Consider the following 26800-nt stretch of genomic DNA (forward strand, 5'->3'; position numbering starts at 1 on the left):
GAATAAATGGGGATGTGAGGATAGAGGGGATGTGCTCTGTTAAAAACTAAAATAAGAGGGGGAAAAAAAAAAAAGGAGGGAAAATAGCATCAACAGTCTCTTGAAATTACTCAGTCAACTGTCTGACTGCATCAGCAGCAAGTTATCCTAACACTGCAGCACTCAGCGAGGGGGCAAAACATTCAGGCAGGTATTTCTGCCTGAAGAAAGGAAAAAAATTAAAAGCACACCCCTAAATGTGCAGCTAAGCCAAAAAAAAGAAAACCAGGGACCCCTTGGGACCTGGGTCTGTCACAGCCAAGGCTGAAGAAAAAGCAGCACTTTGCTATTTTAAAACCTTGTTTTTCTTTCCAGCCTCCACCTTTGAATTTCTGCCACCTCCCGGCGCTGGCAGGGGATGAAAGCGGCGGCCGGGACAGACGGACGGACAGCATGCTCCTGCTTTTGTGCTTCCCATCCTGCCCTCTCCTCCCTCCAGGAGCCTTCCCCCTCACCCCACTGTGAGGCCAGCAGGGCACTGGGACCCCTCATTTATATCACCTCCTTTGGACTCACTTCATTTTTCACTCTTTCCTTAACAAACAAAGGAACCCTCCTAGCATTAATTTTGCTTTTCTGCCGTTACTGAGCAGCTCAGCCCCCTCTGCACCCCTCAACTTGCTGCAGGCACCCCAAAACTGGGTACCACAGCTGCCATTCCCCCAGCTAAAAAGAGTTGGGAAGAATCAACAAATGTGCCCAAGCCCTAAAAATACCCAGGTCTGAAGTGACTGGGATTTCTGCGAGTCCTAATTCTGGCTGCTGGTGTTTATGGCTCCATATATACATGGAGCCATAAAAATATAACCATATGTATATACATTTATGTGTATATAGACATGTACATTTGTGTGTTTATGCACACAAACACACCTTTGTGTGTACAAATATAAAAATTTGTGTAAATGCCGCGCTGCCTCGGGGAGAAAGCAAGGAAGGTCTCGGTTTTTAATTTACAACATTTTTATTGCGTCCAAAAGAACCCCAGAAATCCTCCCAACCTAAGGCAGCTTCGAGGCTCGCCCCTCCCTCCCCACACCCTCAGATTTGGGGAAAAACAGTCTTTTTTCCTTCCCCACCCCAGAGCAGGCAGCAGGGCCCCTGTGTGCTACACGAAGTCGCCGCGGAAGGGCCGGGCCGTGGCGCCCTGTGCCTGCCAGCGGCCCCGCAGCGTGCACAGGGCTCTGCCCTCCAGGCTCTCCAGCTCCGGGAACCCCAGCTGGTTCAGCACCTCGTAGACCCCGGCCACTGCTGCCACCTGCAAACAGAGGGACAAGGGACGTTGGATCCCCCTCCCCACCCCGGGGATGCTTCTGCCACCTCCAGGGTGAAGATCCCTCCCCATCCTGGTAGCACTCCCGTCACCTCCCCCAGCCCTTTTCCAGCCCCAGTTTATCCATTTTCTAAGCCTCTTCCTTGCTGCTGGGGTCAGCCATCACAGGGTTTGTTGGCTTTGGCACCCTCCTGCCAAAAAGCTACAATGGCGCCTTGTTTTTGCTGAAAACGCAGGGATTATGCAGCGGGAAGGGGCGCCCTGGGGGTCAAAGGCTCCTTGTATCCACAGGTTGGGTGTTTTTCCCTCCCCTCCAGCAGACAGGGGGAGTGGGGGATGGAAACCCCACACACAAGAGATGTGGCATTAAAAGGGGCAGCACCTTTTGGGCTGCACTCAAAAGAGATGCAGCGCCCAAAGAAAAACGAGGCGCTAAAAGATGCTCCAGCAAAAGTGGTCACAGAGGGCAGATGTAAATCCATGCGCTGGAAATGCAGGCCCAAAAGCACTAAAGGATGCACCCCCAAAAGGTGCTGCTTTAAAAAATACAGCATTAAAGGTGCAGCCCCAAATGGTGCAGCACTAAAGGATGCACCCCCAAAAGATGCAGCACTGAAGGCACAGCACTACAGGATGCAGCCTCTACCAAAAGGTGCAGCACTAAAGGGGCAGCATGAAATTATGTAGCCCCAAAAAGTTCAGCATTGAAGGTGCAGCATCAAAGTGCAGCCCCAAAAGGAGCAGGACTAAAGGATGCAGCCCCAAAAAGTGCTGCATTAAAGGTGTGGCCCCAAAACATGTGGCACTAAAGGATGCAGGCCCAAAAGGTGCAGCTCAAAAGATGCTGCTTTAAAAAATACAGCACTAAAGGATACAGCCCCAAAAGGTGCTGGTTTTAAAAATACAGTTTCAAAAGGTGCAGCATTAAAGGACGCAGCCCCAAAATGTGCAGCACTAAAGGATGCAGCCTTTAACAAAAGATGCAGCACTAAAGGGGCAGCATGAAAGGATGCAGCCCCAAAAAGTTCAGCATTGAAGGTGCAGCCCTAAAAAGTGCTGCATTAAAGGTGCAGCCCCAAAATGTTCTGCTTTAAAAAATACAGCCGCAAAAGTTGTGGCACTAAAAGTATAGCACTAAAGGATGCAGCCTCAAAAAGTTCAGCATTGAAGGTGCTGCCCTAAAAAGTGCTGCAATAAAGGTGCAGCCCCAAAAGGTGAGGTGCAGCCCCAAAAGGTTGCTGCCTTAAAAAATACATCCCCAAAAGGTGCAGCACTAAAGGATGTAGGCACAAAACATGCGGCACTAAAGGTGCAGCACTAAAGGATGCAGCCTTTACCAAAAGGTGCAGCACTAAAGGGGCAGCATGAAATTATGCAGCCCCAAAAAGTTCAGCATTGAAGGTGCAGCCCCAAAAGGAGCAGCACTAAAGGTGCAACCCTAAAAAGTTCTACATAAAAGGTGCAGCCCCAAAAGTTGTGGCACTAAAGGATGCAGACCTAAAACGTGCTGCTTTAAAATATACAGTCTCAAAAGGTGCAGCCCCAAAAGATGCAGCCCTAAAAAGTGCAGCACTAAAGGTGCAGCCCTAAAGGATGCAGCCCCAAAATGTGTGGCACTAAAGGATGCAGCCCCAAAAGATGCATCCCCAAAAGGTGCAGCACTAAAGGGTGCAGCCCCAAAAAGCACCATATTAAAAACCGCTGCACTCAACCTCGGGGCCTCCCGCATGCAGCCAGCAGCAAACATCCCAAATCCCCACCAAAGCTGCTCCAGCCCCAGCGGCGGCCGCCGGGCAATGCAAACACGGCATAGCCGGGATGCCAGGGCGGGGCGGCCCCGCTCCGGCCCCAGCTCCGCCCTTCCACCGGCCGCGGATCAAAGATGCCAATAGGAATTAGCAGCGCCGGCCGGGAAGGGGGGAGAAAAACTCTCTGCACCGTAACAGAAGTTAAGAGATGGAAATGACAGAATAAATTTTAAAATAACTGAAATTATAGGGTGCATCGATAGAAGTAACACAATAAAAGTACAAAAATTAAGAGTGAAAATAGTAAGATACAGTCGTGCAATGATAACATTTAAATAAATACAAATAATTAAAATGTAACAATATTAATAGGAAAAATAGGAATACTAGGAGGAATAATAATAATAATAATAATAATAATAATAATAATAATAATAATAATAATAATAATAATAATAATAATAGCATTATTAAAATTGCCATGTCCCTAGCTTCCCCTTTTTCCCCCTGACTCTCCTTTCATGCAGAAGAACCCCCCAGCCACCAGCACACACACCCCAGGACTTGTACCAGCTCCGAAGTCCCTTTTCCAGGGAAATTTAGAGCCCCTTCCTAACATTCCCATTCAAATCAATGTATCCCAAATAAATCTGGCACCTACATCCCTCCCAAGAAAGAAATATGGGTAATTTAGGGTCTCTTACCCAGCCTGCCCCCATTCCATAAGGATTATTTAGGGTCTCTCACTCGCCCCCATTCCATTTTTCCAGCTGGTTCCCAATCCCCTTGGATATTCAATGCCACCATCCCATGTCCCATCCCCTGTGCCACCTGTCCTGCCCAGGCAGGTTTGGCTGGTGGGCCCCCAGATGCTACAACCACAACAAAACCCCTGGGAAACTCAAACTGGGGGAAAAGAGCAGGTTTGGGGTGGGAGAGCTCCCCCTCTATGTGGTGGGATGCCAGTGGGATCTCCAGTGGCCTTCCATGAGAGCCACCAAGCCAGGGAGCAAAGGGACACGGACGATGCCCCAGCAAGCCCAGAAATCAGGTGCAAGCTAAGGACAGGTGCCTGCTTCCCAGCAAACTCCTGCATTCCCACATAAACACAGGGTGGCAGCCTGGGAGAGCCTCACCTCACGCATCCAGAGGCTGAAGGGCCTCTGCCAGGAGTCCTTCTTCTCCAGGTGCAGGTAGGTGTTGAAGAGGATGAGGAAGATGTAGCGCTCCAGGTACTGCAGGCTCCTCAGCTGCAGCGTCCGCGCCTCCCGCTCATCCTTGCTCGACTTGCCCTGGAAGGAACAAGAGCCTGCCTGAGGCACCTGCGGCACCCCCAGGGGGGCTCCTGCACCCCACCCTCAGCCCCAGCCCTGGGAGAAGCCTGGGAAGGGCACAGCAAGAGGAAGGAACACTCTGGGGACAGAAATGAGCGCATCCGTCCAGCCCGCTCCTGCTGGGGCTCGGCGCTCCAGGCTCTCATTTCCCTGCGGTTCCAGTGGGTAACAACATTCCCAGAGCTCCAAAATAGGTGAGGGAGGGCTAAATGTGGGCGGCAGGAGCAGGAATAGGCAGCCAAGGGAGAACTGTACCCCAAACCAGGAGGTTTTGGACTGTAGAGCACTTCCCCAGGGAAAAACATCTCCCTGCAAGGCATTCCCACCTGGATTCAGCCTCTGTTTCCAGAGGAAGGGAAGGGAAGAGAGAAGAGAGAGAAGAGGGAGAAGAGAGAGAAGAGAGAGAAGAGAGAAAAGAGAGAAAAGAGAGAAAAGGGAGAAAAGAGAGAAAAGAGAGAAAAGAGAGAAAAGAGAGAAAAGAGAGAAAAGAGGGAGAAAAGAGAAGTTGATGGCCATCACATCTCCCAGTACTGTTTTATATATATAAATATAAAGAGTACTATTTTATATATATAAATATATAAGAGAAAAGAGAAGTTGATGGCCATCACATCTCCCAATATTCTTTTATATATACAAATATAAATACTATTATATATATATAAAAATTATAAATATATCTCTTCTATCTTATATGTTTTATATAGATTATAGTGTTCATGCATTCATTATTTCTATTGATTGCTTTATTAGATATTGTATATAATTATGCAGTAATTTTTATTAGTATTATTATTGCCATTATGTCAAGCTCTGCATGCTGCCCTTTCTAGGAATTAATAAATGCTAATAAATCAGAGCCCTGATCCCACAGGCTACCCCAAAAAGCAGCAATTCCTCACTCCAGCTCTTCCCTTGGGAAAAGGTGTCTCCTCCACCCATGTGTGCCAGTATTTGTAGAAAGCAATCCTATAATCCTGTTATTTATCCTGGTACTGTATTACCCTATTTATTTTTCATTCTATTATCCTATTATTTACCATGTTGTATTATCCTACTTAATTTTTATCCTATTATTTATTGTTTTATTCTATTATGTTATTTCTTTTTCTTCTGTTACTTATCATTTTCTTCTATTATCCTATTTAATTTTCTTCTATTATCCAATTTTCTTCTGTTACCCTATTACTTCTCATTTTATTCTATTATCCTATTTATTTTTCTTCTATTATCTTATTATTTAACATCTTATTATCCTATCTTTTATCCCATTATTTATATTTTCCTACATTTTCCTCCCAGTTTGGGGTGGGAAGAGGTCGGAACAAACCAAACCAAGCCCCTAAACCACCTTTCCCTTCCCTTCTGTTTGCCCTAACCCTGAAAAGCATCTCCCAGCAGGCTCCCAAAACCCCAACAATTCTCCAAGCTGCCCATCACTGATGAAAAAAAAAAAAAAAAAAAAAACTAAAAAATAAATTTAAATTAAAGCATTTTTTCAGGGCCAAGCCAAATCAAATGGGATGGATGAAGCAGCCAAGGGGCTCTTCCCTGAGCACAGGGAGTGGATGAACTCTTCCTTATCTTGCCTTCCCACCAGGATGCAGCCTGGAAATGGGATACAGCCCAGGATTCCCCCTGTGCTAAGCCTGACAGCCAAGCAGGTGAAACTCCCCACATGGTCACAGGCCCATAGTAAAGGAAAGAAAGCCAAAATTAAAGTACTTATCCTGAATGAAGATAAATTAATAAAAAATAAATGTGTCTATAAATAATTTATAATCACACATCTGCAAATAGTTGGGTCTCCAGAGGTTTTCTCTCCCAGCTCCCCAAAAAATGCAGAGGATCTCAGGAGGCAAATCCCCAGGAAGCTGCAGATGTTCCTGGGTGATTGAACATTTTGTTTTTTCTTTCCTCCATCGATCATTGCCAGCCATTAATTGAAAACACAGATCAATGGCAGCTGGAGCAGGAGCTGCAGTGAGGAAATCCCAGTGGGATGTGGCACAAACAAATCACCCCAGGAATGACACCAGGCCCTGGGCTCTGCCCTGTGATACAGCTGCGCAGGTTAGAAACATCCCAAATCTGGTTAAAATAACCTTTTCGCTTCTTCATCAGCTGCACAGAGTGAAACAGGGCTGTGGAGCCCAGGCTCAGCTGGCCATGGATCAGTCCATTCCCAGGGGCAGCTCCTTTCCCAAAGCTGAACCTCCTTCCCAAACTCTGAGGAGCCTCTGGGGCTGGGAGTGGAGCGGGACAGAGCAGCCCTGCCCTCTGCAGGCTGAGCCTCGGGATGGGATGTGGGATAATGGATGGGATGGGATAATGGGACGCTGCAGGAGAGGAACGTGGGATGCAGGCTGGACTCTGGGTGGGATGCAGGACAGCAAGGGACAGCACAGGATCCGAGGGTGACCGTGACCATAAGGGCCCTGGTGTCACCATGATATTTTCTGAAAAATCCCTTCACCAGGATCTTCTCCTGGGAAGCTGAGAGGCCTCAGAAAAGAAAGTAAACAATATTTATCTGATTGCTTGGGAATGTAGTCCAGAAATCATTTACCAACAGGTGCATTTTTGGTTCCATGTGGATTGTTTTTAATTAATGACCAATCACCATCAGCTGTGTTGGACTCTGAGGAGTCAGTCATGAGCTTTCATTATCATTCTTTTGTAACCTTCTAAAGTATCCTTTCTCTTTCTTTAGTATAGTTTTAGCATATAATTTCTTTTAATATAATAGAATATCATAAAATAATAAATCACCCTTCTGAGAACATGGAGTCAGATTCACATTTCTCACCTCGTCCTGGGGACCCTCACAGCACCACACCCTGGCACCTCTCTGGTGACACTCCAGAGACCTGCAGCCTGAGGAATGACCCATGCTCCAGACTGCAAGCTAGGATGTATTCATTGCCATCTGTATGGCAGTTGCCTTTTGTCAAGTTTTCCTTATCTCTTCCACAATCACTCCTCCTCTGGGAGGGGACATCTGCTGATAACAGGCCATTGAATGTCCCTGCCTGGCTGATAAGAACTATAACATCCCATTGTGAGATGTGAGCCCAGAGGGAGGAGCCAAGCATTGCTAGCCAGATATAGCCCAGAGGGTTTTGAGACATCAGCATGGCTTTCTATACTGGATTCCCCAGAGGAACAGCAGCTGTCTCTTCTTCCACTGGATCTTCAGAGGAAGACTGAACCTTTCTACAGGATTCCTGCTCCAGCAGAACCACTCCTGACACTCCAGGAGGGCTGCAGCCACAATTCCAATGGGACTGCCACCAACACCCTGACCCACAGGGTGTCAGGCTGGGTTCTGACTCTGTCAGTGTTGTTCTGGTGTACTGCAGTGTTTATTTTATCCTTTTATTTTCTTCCCTATTAAAGAACTGTTATTTCCTGCTCCCATATCTTTGCCTGAGAGCCCCTTAATTTAAAATTTATAGCAATTCAGAGGTGTGGTGAGGGTTTACATTCTCCATTTCAGGGGAGGCTCCTGCCTTCCTTAGCAGACTCCTGTCTTTCCAAACTGAGACACCCCAGCTTTGGCAGGGCAGGTCCCAGAGCCCGGCTGCAGCCCCTGGAGCTGCCCAGTGCCCATGGAAGGGGGCTCACCTGGCGGAAGGTGCAGATGATGATCTCCCTCAGGTGGTAGTGCATGGGGGTCATAGTCTCGCTGACCGTGTCCAGCGCCATGTCCACCTCCTTCTTCATCCGGTGACCGTCGGGCAGGAGCTGGACCACCTTCATCACCACCTGGAGCACGGTCAGGAGCTTCACCACCCTGCCTTGTCCCACTGCCACCACTCCAAACGAGCAGCTGTGGCTTGAGGGAGCAGTAGAGGGAGAGTGCCAGGACTCACCTCAAACTCCCCCTTGGTGTACTTGGCGTCAGGCACACTCACGATTTCCTCCTCGCTCATCTCAGGGATGCCCTGGGGTGGCCAGAGGGGAATGGGTCGTTATGGGCTGCACAAAAATGCAGAGCCTGTGCCCAGCCCAGCATCCCCCACCTTGCCTCTGCCAGGCACAGAACGTGAATATTTTACCCCAGCCCGAGAAGGGAGCACATGTCTGGATAGACACAGGACTGTTCCAGGCACTGGCTCAGGGTGCCCAGAGAAGCTGTGGCTGCCCCTGGATATCTGGAAGCGCCCATGGCCAGGTTGGACAGGATTTGGAGCCACCTGGGATAGTGGAAGGTGTCCCTGCCCATGGCAATGGGGTGGAACAGGATGAGCTTTAAGGTTCCTTCCAACCCAAACCATTCCACATTCCATGCTCTCCCCTGCCCTTAGCCCTTCATGCTGGGGAGGGAGCTCTCAGGGAGAGGGTAAAGGCTCACCAGGGATCCACCCAGGCTTCTGGAGCTCACTGGGACTCAGGCACAGCAAATGACAACACACAGACAGGTGTCCACCCCCACATTCCACCCTGTCCCTGCCCACACTCCTTCCAACCCTCTGGCTGTGTGTGACACACCTGCCATGGGCTCTGCAGAGCTTCCCCAGGAGCCCCAGCAGGGGTTGTTGCAGCCCCTGGACTCACGTTGAAGTGCCACAGGGTGAGCACAGCGATGACCATGGCCGTGGTGGTCCTGCCCCGGCCACTGGAGCAGTTGAACACGAAGGCTGCCCGCGAGTCCTCGGCCAGGGCGCTCTTCATGGCCTCCAGCAGCCGGTCAAAGTCCTGCCAGGATGAAGCCAGTGGGTTTTTAGGCATGCAGGGCTTCCTCACCTTGGGGTCCCCTTTGTCCTACAGCCCCCAGGTTGAACTCCCTGTTTCCTCACTGCCAGATCCATCCTTGCCCACCTGAAGGCACTCAGCCTCTGTGTGCAGCACCTCCTGGGATCCCCCCTGCCCTGTCAAGCACTGAGCACCCAGGGGACATTCCTGCACAGCAGCAGGGCTGGGATGGAGGCAGCAGCACCCTCCCTCCCTGGGTACCTGCTCCCTGGGAGCACAGAAGTCAGGGATGGGGATGCGGCGGTAGGTGAGTCCCTGGCAGGAATTCTTCTGCTGGCTGAATATCTCCTGCGTGGTCAGGCAGCTCTTAAACATCTTCATCTGCTTCTCTGACTCCAGGTACACCTCCAGCCACTTCTGGCACTTCAGCAGGTCCCCCTTCAGGGCAGCCTCCAGTTTCTGCAGAAAACGGAGAAACCCTCGCTGTAACACCCACCCCTCCTAATTTTTAATTAGGATTTTAATCAATATTTTTAGATGCAGGCAAACACCCCAAATCCCACACCAGGTCCTGGCAGTTCTGCCCAGGTCCCTCTGGGTTTGATGGGAGCCCCAGGAGCATCATTTCCCACCACACCAGGCAGTTCCTCCAGCCAAGCTCCCCCCGTGCCTGTCTCCCCTGGAAATCCAGCTGGGAACATCCGCTCCCCTTTCCCCAGATGCCTTTTACCCTTGCTCTCAATGCATGCTATAAATTCTTCCAGGGTAGATCTCTCTCTGCTTCGCTCCCTTGTTCCCAAAGGAAAACAAACCCAGAGGGTAAGGAACTATGAAAGCCTGCCGAAATCACCCATGAGGGTTCCTGGGAACGTCCACAGCCCCCAGCACCCCCCAGAGCTCACCTCCAGCTGCTGGGGCGAGGCAGCAGGCACGGGGATCAGCTCCTCCAGGAGCCCAGGCTCCCGCAGGGTGTAGATCTGCTCATTCCCCTCCAGGACCGCCTCCTCCCGCAGGCTGACCCAGAGGATGCGCGAGTGCTTCCTCTTGGCATCCGTCAGGTACCGCAGCACGCTGCCCAGGCTCTGGGGGAACGGGGGCGAGGGTGATGGCAGGGCTGGGGGCCAACGTGGGGTCCCTGCCTGCCACATTCACATTCTCTGGAAAAAACCCTTCGCCCAGGATTTTTCTCTTGGGAAGTTGGGAAGCCTCAGAGGGAAAGGAAAACAATTCTCATCTTATTTGCTTCTCCTGTGTTTTGCTGCTTTGGAATGTGTTTGGAGATTGTTTACCAACAGGTGTTGGTTGTTTCATTGGTTTCATGTGAATTGTTTTGACTCAATGGCCAATCAGTGCCAAGCTGTGTTGGGACTCTGGAGAGAGTCACGAGTTTTCATTATTATCTTTTTAGCAATCTGTAAGTATCCTTTCTGTATTCTTTAGTATAGTTTAGTATAGCTTTCTTTAATATAAGATAGTATCATAAAATAATAAATTAGCCTTCTGAAAACATGGAGTCGGGTTCATCATTCCTTCCTTCATCAGGGAACACCACAAATCCAACACCTGCCCCATGTGGGATGGTGTCCCTCACCTTGGAGCTGGGCTGTGCCGTGCCATAAATGGGCATCTTGGGCACCCTGCGGAAGTTGCCCACGCTCATCTCCTTGGCAGTGCTCAGCACATCCGGGCAGAAGCGCTCATCCGCCACCTGCAACAGAGCAATGCACAGGCAAGGGATGTCCCTTCCCACCCTCAGCCCTGCAGCACTCCACAACCCACAGACCCTGCTCAGGACAAGCCCCCAGACCTTTCCAACAGCAGCACCCAGGGCTCAAAGCTGCGTTTCCAAGGTGGGACAGGCTCTTCTTGCAGCACAAGGCACCAACAGCCCCAGCCTCCTCCACCCCACCATGGAGACATCCAGGTCCCAAAGCCCCATGGTTGTGTTTCCAAGGTGGGACATGCTCTTCTTGCAGCACAAGGCACCAACAGCCCCAGCCTCCTCCACCCCACCATGGAGACATCCAGGGCTCAAAGCCCCATGGCTGTGTTTCCAAGACATCCAGGGTTCAAAGCCCCATGGCTGCGTTTCCAAGCTGGGACAGATTCCTCTTGCACCAACAGCCCCAGCCTCCTCCACCCCACCACGGAGCTGCTGCCCAGGCTCACGTCACGGGATGCTCCAGACACATCCACGTGCACAGGGATCTCTGGCTGGAAGGGACTTTAAAACCATCTAGTTCCATCCTTGCTGAGGGTGCCAGCAGGAGCTGCTGGAGCCAAGAGCCCACGACACCTGCCCTACAACAGGGAACCCTTTGGGAATGTCTCCAACCCACTCCCCCTTCTGCAAAGAGAACCCCTCACCCCATGTTCATGTGGCAACAGAAGGAGTTTATTCTCAAGCCTTTCTTTATAAAGGACATTTGAAAAACCAGATCTGGATAGCTCATAGGTCTGATTTTTTTACTCTCCCCAAATCCTGGACCGGTGACATGCTGGCAGCTTAGGAAGGAAGGTAATTGGCTGAAGTTCCTGTCAGTCAGCCCAGGGGCTAGTTTATGGAGCTGGCTGAGTTGAATTAATTTGCCCATTAAAGCCAGCCTGTACTGTGATATAACGTGGCAACATCTCCTCTTTTTTTCCTTTATTAAAATTGCAACCTGCTGTCTGTCATCCATCTGTAAGGGTGTTGCAGTAAAGTGGAAAAATTGTAAGAAAAAGGTCTCAAAAATCAGGCATGCTCTGGCTAGTCTGTCATTTCTTCTAAGTCAAGCTAGCCCTTTGCAAGTTCCCATGTGAAAGCAATCCTGGTGGGAGCAGTTCCTTAGCATAACAATCTATTCCTGGGTAAAAGAAAACCAGCACCTGTATAAACTTTTTTTACACTGTTAGACAAAAAATTTAAAATTACCTCTCACAAACAACTTTTCCTGCATGAAGACATCATGGGTTTGAGTGATCAATCAATGCAGGGCGACAACTTGTTAATAACCATTAAAATAATTGTCAAGAAAGCTCCTGACCAATTGGAGTCACACATAAGGTCTGTAAAACTGTATAAAAACTGTATGTGACTGAAGAAGGGGCTTTTTCCCCCATGAAGAACACGGAGTCTGCATGATTTATTCCCATACAAGGGCCCTTTGCAAATTGTCTGACAGAAGGCAGCACAGGTTTAATCTGCATTAGACCACAGATCACTGGAGCTGCAGCACTCACTCTAGGAGTTAGGTGACAACTTAGGGTAGCCCATCACAGGCTTAATGGGGTTTTAAAGGAGTTCTCCCAGCCCTCCACATCCCTCTGGCTGTCCTGGATGGCTCCAGCCCCTGCCAGGGGGCTCAGAGACCCTGGCACAGAGCCCAAGGCACCTGTGACTGATTTTGGCCCATGGAGCAAATCACTACCTTTATATGAAGGATTACAAGTCAAGAGAGTTTAAGCAGAATAACAATTAGTTAGTCACAGGGTGAAAAATAGATTTTTTGGGTTTTTAGAATGGGGCCTCAGGGTCCCAAGATGGAAGAATTTGGGCACGGCCTGTCCTTATTCTTTCTTCTTCCTAGCCTCCATCTTCTGGGTGATGGTGGCACTGTTGGATTGGTTTAGAGTAGAAGCCCACTGTCTAGCATAGGTGATAGGTATTGGGAAGTTATGGTAAATAATGTACAGGTAGTTTTAGTATTAAAAGATAACACTAGTGTGCCTCAACCCGAACTGCCAGACCTGCAGTGGGTCGGAGAAAGAATGTTATACATAACAAAAAAATAAACAACCTTGAGACCAAGAACAGAAGAATCCTAACTCCTTCTTCAACTGCTGGGCTGGGAAAAGAGACTTGTACCCATCTCTGGGTCACTGTGATCAGCAGAAGCCCCGGGAGCACTCACCAGCACGCGGGCGCCCTTGGTGAGGAGCTCAGCGGTCACGGTGAGCTCGGCGCGGTTCATGTCGGCCTGCAGCCGGTACAGCTCCGGGCGCCGGCACATCCACCTGCTGAAGCTGAGGGCAAAGCCCAGGGGGTACTGCCGGGGGGGAGGCACCATCAGCCTGGGCTCTGAGCCCCCTGCCCGCCGCCCCACCCGGACAACCCGCTAGGAAAACTCCAAGGGGGATGGAGCTGCTGTTTTGGGGGATCCCTGGGTATCCCCTAAGCTGTGTGTTCCCTGGGAGCAGCAGGCAGGGAAAGAGACCCCACAGGGCTGCTGAGGGTGTTAATTAGATGGGGGTTTATTGGGGTCCCACTCATGGGAGCAGCATGGTTCCAGAGGGAGAAGGGAGGGAAGGGGAGAGAGGGAGAGCCTGGGGAGAAAAGCGCCAAGAGCATCTCGTCTCCCTTGCACAATTTAACAGGGAGATTCAAGTCTTGGGCCAGTGGGATTACAGATCCATGATACTTCTGGAGAGGATCACAAGCTTGGAATAAACCCTACATTTTCATTTTGGAGGGGTGAGACAGAGCACGCCATTTAAATAAAATGTAACACCACAGGGGGAAGCCCCTGCCCTCCCACCAAGCCACAGAGACAAAAACAACAAAGGGAAAGGAAGGTTTTGGGTGGTTCTGGAGGTTTTTACCTGCTCATGAAGGTAGTAGTTGAAGGCAATCAAGTAGAAATAGCGTTCGAGGCTCTGCAGAGTCCTCTGGAGGAAATACTCTTTGGTGCTGCTCCCCTGGAAGCAAAGGACAGGGAGTCTGTGATGCTCAGAGCTGACCAGCCCTGCAGCCCCCCAGAGCAGGAGGCTGGAAAAGAGCCCTACAGACACTTTGGATTAATTGTTTTTACTTTTTTAATGAAAAAAGTTTTTCAGTTTCCAGTTTCCCATATTAAATGATGCTCAAAAGCATAAATTTGCATTTCAGCTCAAAACAAAAGCTTTCCCTTAGCACAAGGACACACCTGGAGCATTTCCAACTGGTCCATGCTGTCACAGGGACACACTGTCCAGCTGGGACATTCAAACCCAAGGGGATAGGTCTGGAAAACGCAAGGTCCTGCCCCCATTCCATCCACCTCCATGGCCTTTGGATGAAATGCTCAGGCAGTGGCACCACTAGGCCAGCCACACACCCTGCAATATCCTTCTTTTCCAAGTGTCTCCCTTTTCCATGTCCAGAAGCACCCTGATGCCTATGTTTCCAGCAAGTTCTCCTCCTCCTCCTCTTCTTTATCATCACCTCCACAACCCAGCATATTCTCCACCACAGCTATTCCCTCCCAGGGAGGAAATTCAAACCCTCGGGATTTTCCGCAATTCAGAAACCTCATGGTGGTGGGGGGAGGTTTGTACCTCTGAGCATCCCATCCAACAAATGAACCTGGCACCAGGTAAGGGACACCCAGCATGGCATCCACAAGCATCCCCAGGAGCCTGTGGAACCCATTTCCAGGCCAGGATGGAAAACCCTCCAAGATGGGGCTGTGTCCGGGCTCAGCTCGGCGAGCGGGGTTTGCTCATCCCGGACACTCCGTGGCTGACTCATGAATATTTACTTGTTCTCCACAAGAGAAATCCGGCCTGCAGTCATTTATCAAGAGGAAAGGCAGTGGGATTTGCTCTGGAAACTCAAAACAAAGCCTGTGGGGATGGAGCCATGCCAGGTTTGCCGGCAGCACCGACAGCAGAGCGGTGCTGCTGCTTCCCGAGCACACGGATTCCTGCAAAAAAATCCACCCCAGTGCTCCCACCCAAGGCAAACCTCCCAACATTCCCCTAGAACACCCTGTGGGTGGAAAGGGGAACGATCCACTCGTGTTTCAGCCATGGAAAGCCAGGTATTGTGGGAGTCTGGCTGCTCAGCATCCCACACCAGGATTCACCTGCACCTCTATCACTTGAGGGCTTGAATCTCCATTTCTGCCCCCCAAACCCAGGCAGAAACCCACAGACATCATTCCTCTGTGCCCAGAAATGCCCTTTTTCCCCCCAGAACCAAACCAGTACCACTCCAACACAAACAAGTCCAGGCTGGTTTTCCAAGGACTGAGCATTATCCGCTCTCCCCTCCTCATCCTCCATGTGCCCCCAGCGCATTTTCCTGGCCCCTTGCCACTGTTTAAACCTGCTCTTGCTCCACAAAGACTTCAAATAAACACTCCTTGAGGCTTATTTACGGCAGTCCCCAGCCGTTTGTTGTCCAGGAGCCCAAGATGACACAGAGCAGCTTTCCCCAGCAGGGATAAGCCAGGGAAAGGCTTCAAGGCAATGGGAAAATCCCCTGTCCCATGCCCAACCTTCCCCTGCTGGACAAGAGAACCTGCCAGCACACAAACAGCACCAAATCCACCCTAAAAGGGAACAAGGGAGGATAAAATTTGGGACTTGCCACTAGGCACCAAAAAAGTGACAGTAAATGCCTTCTTTTCCTGTAGCTTAATGATTTTCATGGGTTTTTTTGGCACAGGGCACCTGCTTTGAAGTTGCTCTTTACAACCAGCCCCAGCACTTCCACTCCATGTTCAACATTTAAATGGGAAAATTAATCTCCAAAGAAACTGGGATCAGGGCAGCACTTCTACCTGAGCATCCAACCTCCTTCCATCACCTGGTGAGGAGCCCCCTGGCTGGGCAGGGAAGACCCCAGCATGGAAAGCCACCCTGATGGCTCTTCAAAACAACAGGAAAAAACATAAATCCACAACTAGAAAAGCCTGACCTTGGGTGACTACATTTGCAATGATCCCTCTCAGCTCCCAAGGACTTTTACCATCCAGGCTGATATCGATTTTCCAATTTTAGAGCTGATGAAATCAGGGCACAGGATATTATTTGCCCCCAAGGTCATCTACCAGAAGCAGTAGCAAAGCCCAAACCAGTCTGTTTCCCCCCAATCCCAGCCTGCTCCATTTTATGGCTTTTAGAACAACTGAGGGGAAAAAAAAAAAAAAAAAAAAAAAGAGACACTCCACAACCTTCCAGGTTTCATATCCCTGGGAAATCTCCAGCTCACAGGAAGCTTTGGGTTTCCAGAATTTACATTCTTCTCATCCCGGCACAAAAACAGCTCAATAAATTTCCCGGTGCCGATGGCTCCCATCCGAGCACTCCTCTGATTACCTGGATCTGATAGTCCTCCCCAATCCCTTCCAGCTTCTTCTTGTTCTCGTAGATGGCTTCCTTCATGTCGTGCATCTCCGAGCAGGAGGCGATGGCGCCGTCCACCTCGGGAGGAGCAAAAGGGAAATTGCTCTGTAAGCCTCGGATCTGGGGGGAAACTCCATCCCTCCCTCCCAGCCATCCTGCTGGAGGGTTCACCAGCACCCCCTTACCTCCTCCACTATCTGCTGGCCTTTGGGCACCATCTCCATGAAGGCCTGGATGACCCGGAGCCTGTCCCTAGGAGATGTCTTGGGCAAGGGGGGGAAGCTGCGGTGGGAGAAGGAGGAAATCAAACCAGCCCCAGGGGGAATGGGCATGGCCCCAGTCCCACCCTGGGGGCTGCTCTGCTTACTCAGGCTTCTGGGTAGCTCCTCGGTGGTGGTGGAGGACCAGGGTGCCCATGGCCATGGCCAGGTTGGTCCTGCCCACGCCGGTCTGGCAGCCGAAGAGCAGCGCGGGCGGGGGCCGGCCGGGGTCCCGCAGCAGCAAGCTGGGGCTCTCCTGGGAGGGACAGACACAGGGATGGATGGATGGATGGATGGATGGATGGATGGATGGATGGATGGATGGATGGATGGATGGATGGATGGATGGATGGAGACCCCAGCAGCCTCCAGGAGAGCCAGGTCTGCCCCATCAGCGGCTGGGATGGAGGCCATGCCCAGGCATGGAGGGGTGGGCAGCATCTCCCTTTGCTCAGGGGATGGGGTGGATGGAGAACAGGACAATGGGTGGCCCACCCACTGCATTCCCCTGCCCAGTGCCCTCTCCATCCACCTCACTGGAGATGCTCCCACCACTCATCCCCAGCCCACTGAGATTTCATCTTACAGAATGTTAAAGAAAAAAAAAGCAGGTTTTCTGACGTGGAAAACCTTTGCACCAAAGGCAAATCATTCCTGCCAAAGCCATTTAGGGAAAAGCTGCCTGGAGGTGGCCAGGGATGGTCATTTCTAGCCAGGGGTAGGGATGAACTGCTGGACAACATTGACATCTCCAGCGGCATCCTACAGCAAGGGGAGTGGGATCTGCAGGCACAGACACCTCTAACAGGCAGAGTTAAGGAAAACCAGAAGATGCTCTCAGGCAGTCGTGGTCTCCACACAGCACAGGAGCAAACCCCACCCCAAGGACGCCCCAAGGACCAGCTGCTTTCCCTGTGCTCACCCTGAGGCAGCGGATGAAAGCATCAAACTGCTCCTCCAGAGGGGCTCCCTCGGCAGGCAGGGGCAGCCGGTGGTACCTGCGGGGACGGGGACAGCCCTGTGAGGACGGCACCACCGAGGGGCTCCATCCCCACCACCACGGGGGACACGCGGCCTGAGGGGTGCCAGAAGGAGGAGGAGGAGGAAGGACCTGTAGGAGGGCTGGAGGAAGACAGGCCTGCGATAGACCTCGTCGGTGACCTGGATGTCCTCGTCGCAGTGCACGCGCACGGCGTGGGGCTCGTCGCGCAGCCGCTCGATGTCGTTGTACACGTAGTACACGCTCTCGCTCAGCTGCGCGAAGTCACGGATCTACGGGGCACGGGAAAAACCCTGTCACAAACCCTCCTCCAGCCTCTGACCCCTGGGATGTGCCCCCATTCCCTCCCAGCTCACCTCCTTGCGGATGGCCAGCTCCAGGCTCTCGGCCCGCACGCCGCGCTGCAGGCGCTGCAGGTTCTCGTGCAGGTTCTCCTTGCCCCGGGGCGTGTAGGACACAAAGTCCCCCTCCAGCCGCAGGAACACCACGGGCTCCTCGCGGACACAGAAGAAGACACATTCCTGCAAAGAGCGGGGAAGAAGCTCTAAAAGCTCTCCTGGCTTTTTCCCCACCCCAGTTCCCACCCTCCCACCAACCTTGTGGCCTTCTCTCTGCAGCTTCTGCAGCACCAGCTTGAAGCCATTGAGGCTGGGCTGCCCCATCCCGAACACGGCGTAACCTCCCTTGGCCTGACGGAAGTTGGGAGCGCCACAGCTGCCAGTAGTGTTCAAAACATCCAATTTTCCATACACATCCCTGACCATGAAGTATTTCCCCTGCAAAACATCAGAAGGGAGAAGGTGGGACATCAGTGGACTTGAGCAAGGTGGGACTTCAACACAGCTGAGTGTAAAAGCAGCTTTTTCTAAGTGATCTTCAAAATGAGCCCCCTAACAAACTCCCGAGGTCCCCAAAGGCCAGGCTGAAATGAGCTGGGTGATGAAATCGGTGGCAGAGATGCTCACCTGCACCAGGTAGTGCTCCAGCGTGGCCTCAGAAATGCGTCCCACCGCGTAGTTGGCCTTGAGCAGGTCATCGTGGATCTGGAACTCCTCCCTGCAGTTGTACCTGCAAGAGCCACACGCACACAGGTGGGTAAAGGAAAAAAGTAATGGCATAGGTCAAGATCAAAATAAACCCCAATATTTAGAGAAGAGGGTGGAGAAACCCAGGATTCTGGAGGCTGCCGAGGACTTACGTGATGACCACGGGCGCCACTTTGTTGGTGATGATGGACTTGGCCTTGCTGTTGTGGAGCCCCAGGGTCTGGAAGGAGTGGATGCTGAGGGAGTGCTGGTCCTCCATGCTGCCGTCTCCCGGCGCCCGGCTCTCCAGGGGCGATGCCGAGACCGCCTGCTGCGCCGCGCTGGCCGTCGTACCCATCATCCGAGGGCAGCTCTGCCAGGACGGGGATGGAAGGGGGAAAGGCAAAACGGAAAACAAGGAGGTGGGGGAAGAAAGAAAAGGGAGGAGGAATTTATTCTTCAGCTGCTCCTGATTTAGGATGGGAAAATCCCAGGCAGGCACAGGGCAACCCCCTGCTGACAGGCGGCCAGGGAGGGAAGCTCAGCCAGCCCTTTCCTCCCGCTCCCACAAAAGGCTTTCTTCCTGCCTGCCATGCAGCTTGCTCCATCGGGGAGCTGAAAGTAGGGCTGAGGAAGGAGGGGGGGAATGAAGGGCGAAATGCTGGATCCGGTTGCTAAAATCTGCTGAGTCAGCACATGGCACTGCACAGAGCCTCGTCCCCTGCTGTCCCAGCACCCACAAACCACTCCTCACATGGAAAACTCTGGAACAGAGAGCACATGTTACTGGGGGTTTGGTGTGTGCCAGCCTGGAAGCAGCCGGTTATCCCCATCCCAGGGGAGCAGCCAGGGCAGCAGGGACCCCAAAAGCAGCTCCAGATCCATCCCCAGGGAGCTCATCCCTGCACAGGGATGGAATGGAAAGGGCCAGGCCTGGCGGCGGCCAGGAGCATCCCGCCACACTCCAGCGGGCTGGGACAATGAGCCGACTGTCTGCGCCAGCCAGGGCCGGATCCCGGCTTGCCAACAAAGCCAGGGATGGCAAAGGGCTAGCCTGGAAAAGACAAAACTCTGCCCACTCCTAACGAGACAGTTCCCAGTGAAACCTCCTTTGTGCTGCGTGGGAATAACCCTGGCAGCACCCGAGAGGGGACGGTACCTGCTCCGAGGCGATGCTCAGCACTGGAATACCGGGAATAGCTTTAACCCCGGGAATGGCTTTAACCCCGGGAATGGCTTTAACCCAGCCCTACAAACCCCTCTGCAGCTGCTCCTCCTGCCTCACAGGCAGCACAGGATCAACCCCTCACTGCAATCCCAGCGAATGTGATGCCCCCAGCAGCTGCAAATGCTTCAAGCGGGGGGAAAAGCCTGCGGAAAATGTGCTATTTCTAGACCACTGTGCCCAGGCACACATTTTCCCCTCCTCCCCATCTTCCTTCCCTGCTCCACGGAAAACTTGTTGCTCTACTGTGAATTTTATGCACCATTAGGCAGCCTGGTTTCTTTTACACACGAGAGCAGAGGGGGGGGAAAACAAAAACAGCTGTTTCAGGCCAGTGCCGTTTCTCCAAAGTTGCCTTGAGTGTTTCTTTCATGGAAACACTGTGAGGGCAAAAATAAAGAAAAAAAAAAAAAAACAGGGAGGTTTTGAGTGTTTCAGAGCAAGTGCTCGAGGCTTTGGAGAGCTCAGGCAGCAAGCAGGAATGGGGAATCCAGCCAGGATGCTTTTTTTCCCTAATCTTGCTCAGAATGGGTGCACTTTTCAACACTGAGCTGGATCGATCCCTCCAGCCATGCCCATGCTGCAGGATGGAGATTCCACCCCCCAGTTCCAAGGCAGGCAGCTCCTGTATGTCTTTTGTCCTTCTCCCCTCCCCACAGACACCCACTTTCACCCTAAAACCCCCAGGGATATTTTCTTTTCCTGACAAACCACACCAAGAAATAACAGGCATAAAAGATGCCGGGCAGATTTGGAAATTGCCTTTCAAACCACAAAATGAACAGAGAGAGGAAATCACATCTCAGCTTCTTCCCCTACTCCCTGCTTAGGCTGGGCAGGCAAAACCAAGCAAGAAAAGTACCGAAATTACCCAAAATGGGTGCTGAGGGAAGCCAAGGGAACTGCTCTAAAAAGCCACGGGAAGAGGGAAGTTCTGTGGTGTTAACCAAATGGGAGCAGCTAGTTACTGGTATTGCTGCATTTGATGGGAGCAGGAGGATTTACATCCCCCAGTGCCCACTCTGCAAGCTGGGACACAAACTGGGATGGGTAGGGAAGCAAAACCTTACCCCAGGAAAACAGATAAAATTATCTTGGCTGGAACTTAACCAAATATTGCTGGTGGCTGCAATGGGAAGAGATGCAATGAAGCCACCATCACAGGCCAGCCAAGGGAAGCAGGAGCCCAGAGCCCAGCCTGGCGGGGACCAGCCCACCAAAGGGCTCTGGATTAGCCCAGATATCATTGTTTTCCATATCACTGTTTTCCCCATCCCTGTTTGGCCACAGGTGGCAAACACCATGAGATGTTCCTGCACTGGAACAGGACACCCAGAGAAGCTGTTGATGCCTCTCAAAGTGCTCAAGGCTGGATGGAGCTTGGAGCAACCTGGTCTAGTGGAAGGTGTCCCTGCTCATGGCAGGGGGGTGGAACATGATCTCTAAGGTCCTTCCCACCCCAAACCATTGTGGGATTCTGTGATTCCAGGTTAGGAGGCTGGGAAGCCAGCCACGTGGATTTTACAATGTCATCAGCCCTCAGCTGGCATGGGTTGGTTTTGAGCATCCCTTCCCTTTCACCACGGTTTATTTGGGGGTTTCCTTCCTAGGAGAGAGAGGACACAGAGACAACATCCCCCTGCACAGCATCCTGGCCTCCTGTCTCCCCTTCCTTTTTGGGGACAAACCCCAGAAATATTCCCCGAGCTGGCAGCTCATCCCTTCACAGACCCCAAAGCCAAGCCTAAGATCAGTCATGGCCAAGGCTCCTGAACAAAGAGCCCATTTTCTCCCCAGCTGCCAAAAGAGCCAACACCCTGCACGAGGGCATCCCACCAAACACACCACCAGTGTTCCTCTCCAGGTGTTTTCCCTAAATTCAAAGCGCTGCCAATTAATTATTCTTGCTGCCTAACGAGAAACCAGAGCCACGGGTGGGCAGGGCAGAAGTGCTTCCCTTCCCCTCCAGACCCTGTTTCAAACCACCCAGCTCTGCCAAGCCTGGACAGGGAATACCAGAGGAGGCACCAGGAGCATCCCAAGAATTCCACTCGAGCATGCCAAGACATCCTGTGCGTGCAATGCTGCAGCCTCTCCCACAGAAGCCACGACACTCTAACAGCACTCTGCCCTCCATCTTCCCACCTCTCCCACCCTCCACCCAGCCCAGGGGTTATTCCCACACCCGGGGACCTGAAGAGGACTCAAAGCTAGAGCAAACAATGGACTAAATATAGTGGGAGGTGGTCAGGCTGCAGCTGCAGGATGCATCTGCCCCGGCCACCGCGCCGAGGAGGAAGCGTGCACTTGCCTGGCTGCCTCATTGTCAGCAGGAAATAAATCAAATAAATCTCCTCCCGTGCATCCTCGGGATATTTTATAGCTTTTAAAGCTCCTCTAAATGAAAAGCAAAGCCCTTTGGGAAGAAGCAGCATCCTCCTAGTGAATCCATCCTTCCTCGGCGTGGGGCAGCCCCTGTGGCTTTTCAGCATGGAGCTGGCGTGGATGCGTCCCCGAGGGACCCAGGGGCACCCCTGGAGCACTGCTGAGCCAAGCAGGGAGGCAGGAAACACCTCAGGCCAGCAGGAAGCTCTGGTGCAGCCAGAGGGGCATCACTGGAGCCTGGAGGAAGCGGAGCTGGAGCTGAGCCCCCCGCCCCAGCGTGCTCTTTAACCCCCTTCTTCAAAAAAACCAGCAGAAATGAAATCCCACACAAACAGCTTCTGTGGGACAGCCTGGAGATGTCCCAGAGCCAAGGCTGCATGGGAACCAGGCTCCTGTTGTTCCAGGTGATGCCGGAAGGAAGCGGCTTGGCTTCTCAAAAGCACATAATAAAACAAAAAATAAAGGTGAGAAATAACACATTAAGCTGCAGATGATTTGGGATGTGTTGTCCTGTGAGGGTAAAATAAAGCAAAGAACCAAAATGCCACAAATCAACCTAAAAACGCTTTGCCACAGGCAGGAAAAGGCCCTGGAAAGGCAACTTTGCAGCAGACAGCTCTGCTTTTACAAGCCTTGACTGATTTATTAACATCTTTAAAGGAGCAAAAGTGACTGCCCTCCGTCCTCAGGAGCTCCTCGGAGAGCCGGTGGTGATGGCCAAAAGTATAACAAAATAAGCAGCATTTCCTAGAGAGTCCAGAGGTCTTTCCCAGTCAGGCCAGGATGGGTGCTGCCAATCCCCCCACCAGCATCTGCCAAGCACCACAGGACAGCATCAGTGGGATCCCTGCCCCCAAATCCGAGCAGGAGCATCCAGAACAACGAGCATCAGGCATTTCACACCCCCTCCCCAACATGCTCCTGGTTTTTGGCAGAAAACCAAGTGCCACATCCCCATCCTCCATGTGACCAACTTGCCTTTAGTTAATTGACTTAAAGCCCCCACCCTGAAGCCAGGGAAAGCTGTTTGAGACATGGAATGGAGGAGAAAAAAGCCACCCCCAAAAATGGGGATGCCAGTCTGCTCCCCACCATGAGGAGGATGCTAGTATCCATTGGGAATGGTATCCGGGCTACAGCCCCTCTTCACAAACCTGGTTTGCATTATTAATCAGTATAATCAAACAGCCTTGCCTTGCTAAGCACAGTCTGGGAGGAATTACATTCCTGGAAGTGTTGGATAGGGCTTGGAGCAGCCTGGTCTGATGGAAGGTGTCCCTGCCCACAGCAGGGCCTGGGATGGGATGCCCTTTAAGGTCCTTTCCAAACCACTCAGTGGCTCCAGGGTTTTGCAGAGAGCCCACCTGTAACTGCTGCCTCACACCACACAACTTTTAAGGCTGCTGGCAGGTTCCATCTGTCCCTGGGATGCTCCTGTTTGGGCAGGCAGGAGATGCTGGGGCTGCCTGCTGCTGAGGTGAGGGGTTTCACCAAGGAGCAGCCATGGAAAGAGGAACAAAGCCCTGACTGGGAAGCACCAGCGCTGCCAGCCGTGCCCTCAGCTCACTGCCAGTGCTCTCAAGGTCTGCCTGAAGGGTTTCCTTTCAGCAGCACAAAGCAAAAAACAAAACAAAAAGCCATAAAACATGAGGATAAAGGCTGGGGGGCATCTCCAAAGAGACCAGCGACCTGTGGGCAAAGCTTTTGTCCAACACCAAACATTCCCCAGCCTGCCAGGAAGCTCCACAGCCCCACACCCAAACCAGGCCTGCCAAGCTCTGCCCCGCCGGAGGTTGTGTGGTGTGACCCCGCTCTGGGGAGCAGGGTTACATTCTCCTCCATTCCCCTCTCTGGGGGAGCAGGGTCACATTCTCCTCCATTCCCCGCTCTGGGGGAGCCGGGTTACATTCTCCTCCATTCCCCGCTCTGGGGGAGCAGGGTCACATTCTCCTCCATTCCCCGCTCTGGGGGAGCAGGGTGTCCCCAAGGGTGGGGATCTCAGCCTGTCCCCCCAGCACAGCCCGGGGATGGGCAGCGCCAGGCAGAGCCGGCCTTTGGGAAGGCCAGGGCTGTGATTTTGTGCTATTCATAGCAAACCACGGCTCCCCTCCCAACGCGGGGAAGGCAGCCGGAGCAAAGGGACGGCTCCTTTTACACGGGGCCGCTTTTCCACGCCGACCACACCTTTGCCAGGACAAGCAGCACCTTACGCACACCAACAGCGTGGTATGGGTTTGGGTTTGGGATGCAGCAGGACTCACAGATCTCACCTCCCCCGGCCCGCTCTCTTAATAAATAAAGCAAAAATCAAGCAAATCCCAGGGGAGTTTCGCTCACAGCAGAGACCTGCCCGTTATTTTTAGGCTCCGTGCACAGACATAATCACTTCCTGCCTTCCAGGAAGGAAATGTCCCACCGCCGCTGCCTGCCTGCCTCCTCCTCAGGCACTGCCTGCCTCCTCCTCAGGCAGCCCAGCCACCCCAAAACCCGCTGGTTTCTCCCGCCCAGGGCAGGAAAACAAGCTCGGGGTGCGAGGGGTGCCACGGCCGGGGGAAGGCGAGGGTGTGCTGGCTCCCCCAGCACCGAGAGGATGCACCGGGCAAAGGGCAGGAAAGCAGGTCCGGAAAAGTCCGGCAGCCATCGGAAAGGCAGCCTGGATGGGCTTTCTGGAAGTTTTGAGCGCCGAGGAGCTGGGCAGGAGCTCGGCGGGTGCCGGCAGCCTTGCTCCCGGCACATTCCCGCCGGTGACTCGGTGCCACAGGGGCTGGAGCCCACCGGGCTCGGCGCCATCCATCCATCCCCACGTGCCAGCGGGAACGGAGCCCATCCCAGCCTTTGGCTGCCCGGCCAAACCTCGGCTACATCTGCTCCTCTTCCTCCTCCATCTTCATCCCCCGGCCATCTCCGCTCCCAGAGCCTGCTCCCCGGGCGGCTTTGGGGGTGCGAGCGAGGCACAGCCAAGAGATGCGAATCCCAAAACTCGCTCCGGAGCCGCGGCAGGCACAGCCGGCACCGGCCCACAGCCGTGCTGGGCTGGCTTCCAGGCCAAAAGTGGGAGAGAAAAAGCCCCTTTTAAAGAGCAAACGCAACTCAAAGGCAGGAGAGGTGGGAGGATGCCATCCGCGGGGCGCACGCTGGGCCTCACCACCAGCGATCCATCGATTTTCCAGAGGTTTGGAGCCCACCCTCGGCTCCGGATGGACCCTCCTGGCCACGGCTGGGGCACCTCATGGCCACGCCGTGGGCTCTGTGCTCCAGGGCAAACAAACCTTCCCCCATTGTCCCGCCCGCCTTGCCTTGGGGGCGCCCTCCGCCCCCGGGTGCCCATCACAAACCCCCGGAGGGTGGGGGGACCCTCGAGGGCCTCCATCCATCCCCTTCCCACCGCACCGGGCCGGGAAACGAGCCCCTGCACCCCGGGGAGGGCATGAGAGGGGCAGCCGGTCCCGGGGGGACTGCCCGGGGCCGGGATGGGGCGCGGAGCGGGGCAGGATGCCCGGAGCCGGGGCTGGAGCGGGGGAACACCCAGTCCCGGGGCTCGGGGGGAGAATTCCCGGTTTGGGCTCGGAGGATGCCCGGTCCGGGCGGGGGTTCGGTACCTGGGGGCTCCGGGCTCAGCTGCCGCGCCGGGCCGGCCGCGCCGTCGGGCGCCCCATGGGAGCGGCGGGAGCGGTGGCGGGAGCGCAGCCCCGCGGCCGCGCCGACCGCCGGCGCCTCGGCGGGGAGGGACCGGGGCGGGCACCGGGACGGGGCCGAGGGGCGGCCGGGACCGCCCCCGCCTCGGGAACACGCCCCCTGCCCCGCCCGCTGCCCCGCCGGGACACGGCACCGGCACGGCGGGGACACCGGGCACGCGGCGCCCCCAAACACAGCCATGGTCACCTTAGGGACCCTGGCATGCAGTCCCCATCTTCTCAGGGATACCCAGCACGCAGCACCCCCAAACACAGCCATTCTCCCCTTAGGGACCCCTGACACTCAGCCCCATCACCTTGGGGACACCCAGCGCCCCCAAACACAGCCACTGTCACCTTCGGGACCCCCTGACACACAGTCCCTATCATCTAGGGGACACCGGGCACGCAGCACCCCCCAAACACAGCCACTGTCACCTTAGGGACACCCAGCATGCAGCACCCCCAAACACAGCCACTGTCACCTTCGGGACCCCCTGACACACAGTCCCTATCATCTAGGAGACACCGGGCCCGCAGCACCCCCAAACACAGCCATTGTCACCTTAGGGACACCCAGCATGCAGCACCCCCAAACACAGCCACTGTCACCTTAGGGACCCCTAACATGCAGTCCCCATCAACTTGGGGACCCCTGGCACACAGCACCCCCTAAACTCAGCCACTGTGCCCTTAGGGACCCCTGACACACAGCCCCCATCACCTCGGGGACACCCGGCACGCAGCGCCCCCAAACACAGCCATTGTCACCTTAGAGACCCCTGACACTCAGCTCCCATCACCTTGGGGACACCCAGCACCCCCAAACACAGCTACTGTCACCTTAGGGACCCTGGCATGCAGTCCCCATCATCTCGGGGACTCCTAGCATGGACCACCCCCAAACACAGCCATTGTCACCTTATGGATCCCTGGCACACAGTCCCCATCACCTCGGGGACACCCAGCCCGCAGCACCCCCAGCACGCTGATCCTTCCCTCATGTCCTGGTGACAAACCAGAGAGGGGTTGGGACAGAGGGCGGACTGT

At 53.5% G+C, this 26800-nt stretch overlaps 1 protein-coding gene across 2 annotated transcripts; it reads right to left on the minus strand.

The window, feature by feature from the left end:
• Window positions 1-1042: 1042 nt before the first annotated feature.
• PALD1 (phosphatase domain containing paladin 1) lies at window positions 1043-25797 on the minus strand. 2 transcript variants are annotated; one of them, XM_059476975.1, is made up of 20 exons: window positions 25676-25797; window positions 18640-18839; window positions 18407-18509; window positions 18038-18217; window positions 17798-17962; window positions 17553-17713; window positions 17364-17439; window positions 16549-16697; window positions 16367-16463; window positions 16155-16259; window positions 13674-13769; window positions 12986-13120; window positions 10684-10800; window positions 9995-10174; window positions 9354-9551; window positions 8889-9095; window positions 8270-8341; window positions 8022-8162; window positions 4197-4352; window positions 1043-1297 (listed from the first exon to the last, which is right to left on the minus strand). In XM_059476975.1, the coding sequence occupies exons 2-20, from the start codon at window positions 18825-18827 to the stop codon at window positions 1148-1150; spliced, it is 2676 nt and encodes an 891-aa protein (XP_059332958.1). In that variant the 5' UTR covers window positions 18828-18839; window positions 25676-25797; the 3' UTR covers window positions 1043-1147. The 2 variants fall into 2 exon arrangements, with proteins under 2 accessions (XP_059332958.1, XP_059332959.1); XM_059476976.1 differs by having other exon boundaries at window positions 1047-1297; window positions 8955-9095.
• Window positions 25798-26800: the final 1003 nt, after the last annotated feature.

Source organism: Ammospiza nelsoni, chromosome 8 (genome assembly GCF_027579445.1).
Source record: "Ammospiza nelsoni isolate bAmmNel1 chromosome 8, bAmmNel1.pri, whole genome shotgun sequence".
Classification (NCBI taxonomy): Eukaryota; Metazoa; Chordata; class Aves; order Passeriformes; family Passerellidae; genus Ammospiza; species Ammospiza nelsoni.